The sequence below is a fragment of the Corvus kubaryi genome, unplaced genomic scaffold, assembly GCF_017639235.1.
Source record: "Corvus kubaryi isolate FWS band 111438036 unplaced genomic scaffold, C.kubaryi_AGA036_p1.0 37394, whole genome shotgun sequence".
NCBI lineage: Eukaryota > Metazoa > Chordata > Aves > Passeriformes > Corvidae > Corvus > Corvus kubaryi.
The window spans coordinates 11,624,662-11,637,272 of NW_024581133.1; the positions used below are offsets into that span (position 1 = coordinate 11,624,662).

Below are 12,611 nucleotides of genomic sequence, written 5' to 3' on the forward strand. Positions count from 1 at the left end.
ATTGGGGGGAATTCCTTCCTGGAAAGGGTTATCAGGCACCGGCACAGCTGCCCAGAAACAGGGAGTCCCCATCCCTGGGGGGGATTTAAATCCATGTGGATGGGGCACTTGGGGATATGGTCAGTGGTGGCCTTGGGTGTGCTGGGGACAGTTGGATTTGATGCTCTGAGAGGGCTTTTCCATGTGATTCCATGATTCTACCCCTGACAACCCTGGTCCTTCTCTGAATGGCAGACAAAATAACTCCAAGCAGCTGTATTTTGCTGGAATTGTTTCCAAGGTTTCCCACCAAGTGGGAAAACCTGCCTAGTACGAAGAATTTCTCTTGGAATATTTATTAGTTATGGCCAGTAGAATATTTTTAGACAATATACATAAGAATGTTGATTTTGGGACTACTCTGTAAGGCCTTAATTGACTTATAAAACAGCAGGGGCAGCAAATGCAGTCAATATCCTGGAAAAGTGGATCTGAAGGAAAGATGAGGTTTCTCTGTGGGTGCTGTGGGCTCTCTCCACATCCCGCTCAGGTCTGACACCAACAGGGACGCAAAGCTCAGCTCTGTAACCCAGATTTTACCCTGAGCCAGTTAAGGAAGGACTTTGGGAGTTGAGAGCTGCTCTGCAATGCCTGCTCATCACAGATAATTATCAGCAAAGGGCAGTGTCTTGGCCTCCCTATTGAGGCTGAACTGGTTTCATTTCCAGTCCTCGGGAACTTGGGCATCAAACAGTGTCACTGAGGGAGACAAAAGGGCTGGAGAAACACAGGAATCCCGGGCAGAACGAGGGGTGATGGTTGTGAAGGGCCCATTCTAAATACAGCTCTTTGTGTCTGCAGAATCCCTGCCGCTGCCTTCCTCCGTTTATACAGTCGTGAGAGTTGAGTACTTTTCTCTCTTTAAGGAAATGTGCCCTCCATGCAAATCTCTATAACTAGACAAATATTATTTCCTTTCCCAGCTTGCTCTTGGGAGGTTTCCATATCCTCAGGTAAGATTGTTCATTACTGCTGTTTGCCACTGTGACATTCATTCCTATGTATGAAGGTGCAGAGAGCAATTGTGAACATTTGAGCCACATACAAATAAATCTGTCCTGTTAAATTGAAAAGTGGGATCTGGAAGGAGTCATTTAGAAGTCTCTATTGATTTTTTTTCTTCCCCCCCCCCTCCTTTTTCTCTTCTCCAAACTCTACATTTTCTTTCCCTGGGGACAATGAAAATTGTGATGATGTTAATGATGGTTTTGTTGTGAGATTAAAAAATAATCCAGTGTTTACAATGGGGCTTTGGAAGCAGGAAGGTGTATCTGCTGCTTTTTTTTTTATAATTTAATTTTTAATTCCAATTTTAAGTAATGGTACGATGGTCTAAAATCTTCTCAAAAATAGAATGTGAAAGGAATACTTAAGGGAGCTTCAGATTCTTCCTTTTAAGAGGACCTAATATTAGTATTTTATGTAAATACTGGTATTTTCTAAGTTTCCACCTGGAGCTGGTGGTAAAACTCTTTCCATCTCCAGTGGCAATGGTTGGGTGGATCCTGAGCTCTGCTTCACCACAGAATATTTTACTTTTTATGCTTAAAACCCCCATAAAGCTCTGAACAAAACAACCACTCCAGAACTAGGCTTGACGATCACTTGAAATTCTCATCTCGAGATGGATGTTAGAATTCACGGGAACAAACTGTTCAGCAGTTCCTCAAATTATTCTTTCCAGGGAGAGGGGGGGAAAGTGAAGTGTCCAGGGACTAAAATGAATTATTTGAATGTGGTTTTTATGTTTTCATATGTTTTATGAAGACTGTTCTCTGCATCTTGGTCTCTACAGCTCGGAGTGCCTGGAGGCATGTCTGATTTAAAGGTGGTGTTGGTCTGTGCTCTTTAAGCATCTATTAACTTGCTATTATTATGCAAATAACTGTTGTAATACACATACTAATTTATGCATGGTTAGATTATGCAGATGCCTCACAAACATGGTTATTGAATAATAGGCTGGGACTCATTCCCTCTCCCATTTTTATAAGCTGTTTTAAGCAAATTCTCCTGACACTCTTACGGACTTGGGAAGGTTTTGCCTGGGTGGAAATACTCAGATTTTTCACTTTGCTGTCTCTTCTGCAAAATGTTCACTGACACCATTAACAGAACAGACTCGGCATGTTTTATCTGGATTTTAAATGTATTTCTGGAGGAGAGGACTGGAAAAGAAGCTCATGTGTTGAAGAGCCCTCCACGCGTGGGGACCTCACTGAGGGTCTCGATGTTCGTGTATTTTATAACCTAAAATCCAGGTGATGAGGGGACAGTTTAAAATAACCCTCGTGGAAGTGTCAGAGCACAGTGAAGGAAGTTGGAGTATGGACATTCCATGTGGTTCCAGGCAAAAATGTCTCCCTGAACTGGGAGCAAACCATAATTGCTAAGTTTAAGATGCTTTTTGTTGTTCTAATTAAAAAGCGGATCGGGTTTGTAAAAGAATATTTGGTAAGGCAGTAGTCCATGAAATTGTATATATTTTTTAATGCAAAACGGTTGAGGAGGTGAAACTTTAAAATGTGGCTATTAAGCTTTTCAAGCAAGTGCTTTTCAGAAGGAATTTTATGTGAAGAATATGTATTTTAGGCCTGTGCTTACATGGCTGGTCAGGAGAACCCTTAGAAACCTTCTTTTGTTAGGGGGATAATTAATCGGGTTTTTAAATGTCCAAATATCTCTTTACTTTCCTAGTAAGGGCCTGATTCTGCCCATTCCTTGAGTAATTCCTCCTCCCTGCAGTGGGGTTATTCAAGGAACGAAGTTAAATCATGTGTGGTTCCAAATTTGTTCCTAAATACCTCGAAGTTGCTGAAAAATGGAGAGTGTGGCCATGTGGGTGGGAACACCTGAAATTTCCTGCAAATGGATGTTTGTCTCCAGCTGCAGCTGCAAAAAATATCTTCTTTTTCCTTTTTTCTTTATTTTTAAGACACAGACAAATGGTGTGTGTAAATTCAGTTTAAATGAAGAAGATTTATAGGGGGAAATCATTGCAGTGTGGAAATTCAGGACTCCTGCAATATGCCAGGAAAACTGAAGGATGATTATTTCATTTTCTGGCTTTTAGTAGAATATTTTAATGGCAGAACTTCCCACTTCTCATTTCCCACATCTTTGATAAGTATTTATTTTGCTGACTTATTAAGCATTATTTAATCTTTACAATTAAGTCTTATCTTGAAAGCACTTAAGCAAGTGAGCAACTGTAAAGTTGCTTATGGGTGTGTTTAGAGTTAATATAAAATTATTAACTCTAATTATATTTTTTGGTCTCAATATACAGAATATAATCTTCATAATCAGTATCTAGCAGCAAAAGGGAACGACCTGAGCAAGGAAATAACCAATAGTGATGCTCAGAACCGACTCTTCCACTCTAAAAACTTTGCACAGGAAACTCTTAAGCCTTAAAATTGAGAAAATATCTGAGTTTTCAGTGGGTTTCATTGTTTCAGTGTTGGTTTTCCTATCGTGGTCATGGAATGTGCTTTTGTAAAATGTAGAAGTCCCTTTGGAAGCAGGAGGGAAAGATGCTCATAGGATTTTCCATAGGTACGAACTGAAGTGTTTAAGGGCACATTCACCCTGGATTTATTTGCACGACTCTGTTAATCAATAAGAATGGTGCATGTGCTCACAAATACTCTTGAATAAAGTTATTTTCTACATAAACATTAAAAAAAGAAAGGAAACCCCTTTTCCAAGGATGCTGGTCCATAGCCCATCCAGCTTTTTAGGGAGCTAAGGAAGGCACACAGGGAAAATAAGTTTAAATTTTCCTTTAAAAGTTTCACCTTAATTTATATGGTTTTTTTACACAAAGAACCGTAAAGAAAAATAGATACCCCAAAAGGCCATGGCACCTTGTTTATGTCATTAAATTTGAGGTTGGAACCCCAAAGATCCGAACAAACCGCACAGCGAATACTGGAGATTCAAATTCCACGTCTCGGATAAAAACACGATGGGGGCAATGACTTGTTTAATGATAATGCAATTTAGGAGAAATGAAAAGAATTGCCCACTAAATATTCTCGGCTTGTAGTCAAACTTTATACAAAGCAGGGTATTAAAAGGACGGCGCATCCATTAGGGAAATATTCCAAAGGAGCAGGCAGCAGTCAGCTGCCGAGGATTTAATCAGCTGGAGGAATGACTACGACTGTATTTAAGAGACTTTTGCATTTAGAGAAATACAATCCCAGGTTAAGCTTAATAAATTAGATGAAAATGACGTGAGTTGTTTTTTTTTTTTTTAAAGAAAAAGCACCAAAAAAATTCCCATCCCTCATTCCACTGCCTCCCACCCCGTGCTCCCCCTTCCCACCACTCCCCCCCAAATCTGAGCAAATACTGCCCCTGGTATTGTAAAGCTTTGAATGTTTTCACACCCCATTAATTTATTACTTCTCTTGCCTCATCTTTAAATTTTTTTCCCCCTCTTTTTTTTTTCTTTCCCTTTTTTTTCTTTTTTTTTTTTTTTTTGTTAAATTCCGACTCCCCGCTGCTACAGCGATTTTCATCTTGTTGTTAATTTTCCCTGCTCCATATGGAGCTCCAGACATTTCACCTGGAGGCTGTACTAGATTTTGCTGTAGCGATCGCACTTCCGGAGGCCAAAACTGTCATTTAAGGTTCCCGGTGCATCTGTCTACGCCAAGCTTTTTTTTTTTCCCTTTTTTTCCTTTTTTTTTTTTTTTTTCCCTGGCACCGGGAGAGTGTGAATAACAAATTGGATGCACCTGAGATTCGGATGATTAGTGTGTTTTGTGGAGCTGGGCGACTTGTAAGCAGATCGCTGTAGGGATGGGGAGGGCTAAGCAGCCACCCCGGGTGAATCCCCGCTCGCCCCTTCCACGCGGGATGCGCCGCGGAAAAAAGCGGGAGCATCCCGGCAGCCGCGGCGCGCGGAGCACCAAATATTTCATCCTGCCTTGTCATTGATTAGAAAAGAGCCTTTAATTTCATTTCACCCCATGTTGTGATTAATTTGCATTCTTTGTCAGAAGTTAATGGAGTTTTTTATGGTTCGCTCTGAAATCCTTGAAGACATCGGAGTTGATCTGATGTTTATACAACCGCCAGCGGAATTTTTGTGTTTGATTGATGGAGAGCTTGATGTTATTCCAAACGGCTTTTTAAGCTGTTTTTAAGAATTATTTGAATAAAATGCAAGCAAGATATTGTTATAACGATGGAGATTATCTGTTAAAAATCTGTTTCAAATAAAGAACATGATAAATAGGAAAAAAGAGATCAAAAAGACAGGAGGAATGATGGACGCAGGAGATGATATTTGTTAAAATAGACCAGCCAAGGATTCAAATAACTTATTTCAAAAGGCAGTGGAAGCAAGAGACCTTAATTTAAGGCTCTTTTTTATATACAGAGTTTATTTTTGCAGCAGGAGAAATAACGGGAATAAATTAGGGAAGAATTTAGTCATAGCTAAATTTAGTCATAGTTTGTTTAGGTTTTTTTTCCTCTCAGCTTTCCCCCCTTCCTTTTCCCAGCACTGTGAGCACAGGAGCTCAAACTGGGAGAGACAAGGCTGTCAGATCTGGTAGTCCAACAAAATGATGACATATTCCTGGTCTCAAGGAAGAGGCATCCTTAAATCCCACAGCAAAGGAAGCAGAAGTGGGTAATAGGAAATTTTATAGCCCAGGAAAGCGCTCGCTGTGGACCTGCCGTGGCTTTGCTTCCTAAGAAAATATAACAGGGGAAAAAAAAAACAAACCACCCTCAATGGAAGCAAACAGCTTTTTGCTCCTCCTGGTAGGGAAAGGTTTGCACTTTTCCCAGATCCCAGCATTTGAAAAGCCTCGGAGAGACAATGCAGAACATTCCAGGCTGGATCCTCAGCTGGAGCAGCCCCGTCCTGCTGCTCCGGGGGGACTGGGGACAATGAGCCTCCCCCGGCCTTGGGACACGGCTCCTCTCTCCAGCAGGACAGCACCTTGCCATTCTTTTTATTGTTATTATTAATATTACTATTATTCTTCTGTTTCTGATCCCAAAGCTGAGGGGTTTTGCAAGGTTTGATTTTATTTTTCCTCCTTTTGATTTCTCTCCTCTCCTCAGCAAATTCTGCCCTCGCTGTGATTTCTGCAAGTAAGATTTAATTCTAGGTCTGAAAGCTCCCGTGGCAGCTTTTCCATGGAAAACATTAATTTTTTTGCTGTATCTTAGTTTGCTAAATAATTGCCTGGCTTGAAATGAAGTTGCTGCTGTCTGATCCCTGTATTAACACAGTCTAAGATTCTTTTCGTTCTCTGCAATCCATACTATTGACCAAATTTGGCCTGGTTTCATTTAAATGGAAGCAAGTTGTCAAGGAAAAAAATATTTAGTTAAAGTTGGGATGTGAAATAACCATTTTAGTGTTGTTTTTTCCATTGGTAGAAACATCCTTTAAGCATTCATTTATTTTGGGAGGATAAATTGAGGGTTGTTTTTACAGCATGTTTCCTGGTAAGAAAGAAATGTTTTGTCTTCCAGATCTATCATTACATTGAACCATTTAAAAGACATTAAACGCTCTTCAAATGCTAATGCCAAAATAGTGAATGAAATTGTTGTGTAATATCTTGAATATGATAGATTTGTGCAAATCTTTTTGCTTTTATAATATTTTCCAGAAATCACTGGCAATATTTGAAATCATCTGCTGTTGTTTTAAACTCTTCCTAATTTCTTAGCATAGGTTTCACATTCCTGATAATTTACTTCAGCTACATTTTGCTTTATTATTTTTTTTCTCCATAGCCAGAAGTAAGTTTGAACTTCAATTTGATTTGCCTGTTAGAAACTTGCTGTAAAATTGGAATTTAGTTTTAGTTTTTCCAGAGGTGCTTTTGTGTTTGAAAAACGGAGAGATTTTAGAAAATTTTAAAAAGATCTGTTAGGAACCTGAAATATAAGAAGAAAAAAAAGATTTATTTATCTTAATCTTCCTGATTTTTTTTTTTTTAATGTAAAATTGATGTTTAGGTAATATGCTCAAGTGTGGCAATGAAGGTAACCAGTAAAACCTGATTTTATAGTATGTTTTAATATGATTTAATATGTTTTAACAGCAGATCCTTGGCTTGGGATCTTGAAAGGCTGATGTGTATTTTTTAATCTCTGATCCTAAGGATTCCAGGCAGTCTGAGGGAGCAGAGCTTGGACCATGGTTTTTTCCAGGACTTTTTCTGTCTTGTGTGGAATGAGATGGGCTTTAAGGTCCCTTCCCACCCAAACCACTCCAAGTTTCCATGAAATACTGAAATTCCTGCAGAGATATTTTTGCAAATGTAGAAGGATCTCCTGCATGAGTTGGTGCTTCTGTGGAATGGGAGATGTCCCTGGCATGCTTGGAAGGAAACTTCTCTCCCAATTCCTGTCCCTGCTGTGGATGCCAATGAAGGAGTTGCCTAAGTGGGACCTTAAACCTGGGATGTGAGCTTGCCTTAGGAAGAAAGGCTGCAGAGGGTGGAGGGATTTGTGTGGTTGGGTTGGTTCGGGTGGCCATTGGAGAGCCGTCAGGAAATACTGGATTTACTGAAATTTTATCATCATCGAAGACTGGTTTGGGTTGGAAGGGATCATCCTGTTCCACCCCCTGCCATGGGCAGGGACACCTTCCACTATCCCAGGGTGCTCCAGCCCAGCCTTGGACACTTCCAGGGATGGGGCAGCCACAGCAGCACTCAGAACAGTCTCTCTTGGCCTGGATGAGGAGCAGGGTCCTCCCAAGTCTCCCAGGAGCTGGAGAAGACCAGAGACAAGCTCGGCGCTCCTTTGCCTGTTTCCTGGCCAGGGGTGCAGCTGTGAGAGCTCAGATTGGAACTGTGGTTCTCAGCCTGTTTGAGGAGCAACAATTCCTGCTCCTCAGAGGTTGTGAGGCACTTCTGGAGAAGGGCACAGCAGTCCCAGTGTTTGGTCTGTGCCAGAGGCTACGGAATGTGTTCCCACAGGAGCAGGGTCATCTCTTCCTCTGCTGGGTAATGGTTGCTCAGCATAGTGAGGAACCTCCAGCCCCAGATAAGGAGTGAATCATTTTGAGGTCTAGGCAGGTGTTTCCCTCATCTCCAAAGCATCCATTCTTCTGCCAATCCCGTGGAACCGTGGGTGTAATTCATGAGAGTGCAACACGACCCTCCATGGGCAGTCCAGCGGCACGGGCGAGGATGCTCATTGTGTAATGTGGCACCTCAGCCCACTCAGCACCTCAGCTCGGGTAGAAAACTCCCCTCATGAGCCCAAATTCGTATTGTTCTGGGTTATTCCCTGTCAGCTGTCCCTGGAATTGTGACATCTGCAGTGATCACAGTTGATTTTGCAGCTCCTCAAAGGAAGACCAGGATTTTTCTCCGTGGCTTGAAAAGTGAGAGACTTCAGCAATCGACGTTTTACCTGTTTCTCCTCAAGCCAGAAGGGACTTGCAGGAGTGTGTTCAGGAGCAGGGACAATCCTGATGGATATTCATCTGCTGCTCTTCAACCCTGCTGGTGTTGGAGGCTCTCATCTCCTTGATTTGTTCCTCTGCTTTATTCCTAGAAGGGTTTTCCGTGCTGCAGGATACGGGGGTAGTTGTGTGTGGAATGAGCACGGAGCAGGGATGCAGGAGGGTGGTGGTTGTGATGTCCTTGCTCTGTTTTCAGGCTGCAGACACCGGTTCCTTTGGTCTCCCTGGATTTCTGACTGCTGTGGTTCTACTTTGGATGTTCCCACAGCTCCCTGGGAATGCCCAGGCTGAGGCATAAGGAGAAGGGATAACCTTGAGTGGTTCAGCCTGTGCTGCCTGGACATCCCACTGCGGTGTTTGCCCTTTGGTTTTTTGGGGTTTTGGACTTTGATGGATCCCTCAGAGGAGTCCATGATTTTATTCCTGCTCAGCTGTGATCGGTTTTCCTCTTCCATAGGGTCCAGTAAGTTTTCCTGCTGCTCCTCTCAATTGTCATTTGGTTAAACACGGGTGACACAAAGCAAGATCTGGGTAGAAAAAAACCCAGTTCTTTATTTGGTGTCTGTTTGACCATTCTTTGTTCTCCTTACCCCACTTTTTGTGGTGCTGGGGACAAGACCTACAGACATGGTGTGATGGATTGGGGTGATGCTTGGACTCGGTGATCTTGGAGACCTTTCATTCCACGATTCCAAGATTTTCAACAGCAATTTGCTAAATTTGCTGGTTTTTGCTTGTCCCCACTCCTGCTGACCAAGGGATTTGTTGTCAGGGTATCCTGGTCCTACTCTGCTGTGGAAGTTATTGCCAGGAGGAGTTATTGTTACCGCAATTCCACCAGCAGTGTGGAGCTTTCCATGCCCACTTTATTGAATTGTGTTTCTAAACTCTGGTAAAGAGATTTCTCTGAGAAGTGGCTGCAGTTCAATGGTGGATGAAATAATCTCTTTATATAAATTTGTTTGGAGACCTCAGGGAAAAGCAGCGTAATATAATTGTAAGAATATATTTAATATTAAGGTTGTTGTGAATTGTCTATTTTTTTTTTTAATAATTTTCTTTTTTTTTTTTAATGTTTTGTGACAGTGATTGAAGTTTGCCATTTGCAAAATCCCCAGATGGGGATGGGGAGGGTGTTTAGAATATCAGGAACAAATTAGGGGGGTCATTCTCACTGGTTTGGTGCTTTGGCTTCATGCAGAAGTATCAGCAATCGCAGTTTTGCAAGAAATTGTGAAATATATTTGAAGATCATCCTTTAATTCCACAGGAATTAACCCAGGGTGGTGAAGCCCCCATGGAAACCAGAATATTTAGATATTCCTTTACCTTTTTTACCAGGGCAGAGACAAAGCTTTTGTCAGTAGGACACAATGTTAGTTTTTGCTCTTAAAACTCAACCCTCATTTGTGCAGATGAAAAATAAGTTCTGTCTACTTCAAATCCACAGGAAAATAAACGTTGTACTGTGAAGCTTCCCTTAAAAATCATAACTGTATGATTTGTTGGTCTATGGGTTTTTCTATTAAGAAAAAAATACCAGGAGCTTGAAAAGCAGTATATATGTAAAGAGAAAATTTGTTAACTGATATGGGAAGATCTAACCCCGGGTCACCTGCAAATCTCTCAAACAAGAGCTCCAGGGCGAGTCCTAATTCCAGGGAGTAAAAGCGAAAATTAAAGCTGTAGCTGGTGACTCCTCCAAGTTACCCGGGGTGGATTCATTTGAGTTTCCTTGATTGTGCTGGTGACTGGAATGTGAAAGGGATGGGAGAGGTCTCCTCAGCCACTTCCTGACCCAAGGATCTCCATGGAGACAGAAAAATAACCTGATGGTCTGTCAAAAGTTGCCTTTCATAACCAGAGGCATTCATTAAATAGGAGATGAAGCAGGAGACAAACTTTGGCATTTTTAACCAACCTTGGAAAAAAAAAAAAAGCCTTTTGGAGCTGGTGCTTTATGGAGTGGTTTATCCAGGTTCCACTGGTATTCCATGGCCTGGGAAATACTCTGTTAATGGGGCAGCTTTATTGATCATTTGCCCCGTTTCTGCAAATCCTAAACTGTCACGTGCAGTAGGTGAACCCACAGCAAATACAATACAGGTTCGAAAATACCAAATAGTGGAGCTAATTCTGCAAATTCAAACTGTTCCAGTTGCGTTTGGAAAGGCTGGAAAAGCTTCTGATCAGGGGGCGTTGGTGATGGACAGGGCAGGGCTCAGAGATGTTCTGGCGTGGCTGAGGGAGAGTCTTGGTGGTGAAAGGCTAAAAGTGACTTTTCCGAGGTGGGAATAATCATGGAATCTTGGAATGATTTAGTTGGGAAAGGGCCTTAAAGCTCAGCTTGTTCCACCCCTTGCCATGGACAGGGACACCTTCCCCTGTCCCAGGCTGCTCCAAGCCCCAATGTCCAGCCTGGCTTTGGACACTGCCAGGGATCCAGGGGCAGCCACAGCTTCTCTGGGAATTCCAGCCCAGCCCCTCCTCACCCTCTCAGGGAACAATTCCTTCCCAGTATCCCATCCGTTCCTGCCCTCCGGCAGTGGGAACCCATTCCCGGTGTCCTGTCCCTCCATCCCTTGTCCCCAGTCCCTCTCCAGCTCTCCTGGAGCCCCTTTAGGCCCTGGAAGGGGCTCTGAGCTCTCCCTGGAGCCTTCTCCTCTCCAGGTGAACATTCCCAGCTCTCCCAGGCTGGCTCCAGAGCAGAGGGGCTCCAGCCCTCGGAGCAGCTCCGTGGCCTCCACTGGAATTGCTCCAGCAGCTCCATGACCTTCTGGAGCTGGGTGGTCCCTGAGCTGGATGCATGACGTTCTAACAAGAACATCAGATTGTTCCTGGATATTCTCAAAGTGTGTCCTGCTTTTTTTTTTGTCTTCCTTTCACTCTGGGTTTTCTTGTGTCACTGCTACCACTTCACTATTTAAAATTCCTCATGGAAAGTATGAAAACACACCAGGGATCATCTTCTTCTCGATCCCCAAGGTTTTTGGGCATTGTCTGGGGTAGAAACACCCCAAATTTTCCAGCTTTTGAGCCGCAGCTGCCACACTTGGATCCCTCAAGACGAACCTGCCTCCTAAACCTCTCGTTTCCCAGCAATGCACAAAAGCCTGGTGCTTAGGGGAGGAGGAAAAAAAGAGACAACATTTTATGATGAGTTCTTTTAAAAGAGTTGTTAATGTTCAGTAAAGCTGCTGCTTCCCTTTTCCCTGAACTGTGGGCAAGTGGAGAAGCACTGGCCATAAAGTTGTCGGTGCTTGGCTTTGGTTTATGGTCGCCGAGGCTGCCCCGTAATGGGAGCTGGGAAAAAGGTAAACACCGTGGTTCTAGCAGTGAAAAATCTGCCTAATATAAATACAGCAAAGTTCAGCCCCGCTCCCAACTTGAAAAATACGGCTGCAGCATTGTGTTTGCTCATGGAGGGAAGGGAGGAGCAGAGCGTGGCCTCGCCAGCAATTTATCCGAGGCAGGGAGAAGAGGTAATCCATCTAACTGGGGAGTCTCGGTGGCATTGCAGAGAGGAGAGCACAGGAGCTTTATTTAATTGAGAAAATGAATCAATTACAATGATGTTGCATCATCAAATGCAAGGGAAACAGCGGCGATGTCGTTACACCGGGTAACAGTGTTAAAAAGTAATTGAGTGTCTTAAGCATTTTGAATCAATTCCAGGTAGTGGCACAGCTACCTTAATGCAAAATTTATGAAGATGATCTCCAAATAATATGTTGCCATCAGAATTGTGTAATAAAGGCTGGTAACGATGTGTGTGTGAGTGAGGCCACGGCTCTGCCTCGCTGGGGCCGGGCTGGGCTCCGGCGGAGCCTCCAGTGTCACAGGGACAATTCCCTAACACTTGGATTTGTGTTGCTTGATTTTTCATTAGGAGGGCTGAGTGCTTTTATTAGAAATGATATTTTAAATCTTGCTCTGAAATTGGATGTAATCATATCTGTGTTGGGGCCGCTCCGTGTGACCCCACCTCTATTCCTTTCTGTGACAAGACCTATTTTTCCAGTAAGGAAATGTGAGTGATGATGTGTTTGGATAAAAACCTGGATCGCCTCTTCCTGTGCTCTAATGTAAAGAAGCTCCAAATCATCCCTATTGA

General features: G+C 42.8%; 1 protein-coding gene across 2 annotated transcripts in view; it reads left to right on the plus strand.

Annotated features, from left to right (window-relative positions):
* Positions 1-12,611, plus strand: part of MAP2K5 (mitogen-activated protein kinase kinase 5) — a 120,056-nt gene that overhangs the window by 74,087 nt on the left and 33,358 nt on the right. The window contains exon 17 of one of the 2 annotated variants that reach the window (XM_042039141.1): positions 963-992. The exons of the other annotated variant lie outside the window; for it this stretch is intronic. Coding sequence (XP_041895075.1) covers positions 963-992 — 30 coding nt within the window. The remainder of the gene's footprint in view (positions 1-962; positions 993-12,611) is intronic. 2 annotated transcript variants of the gene reach the window in all.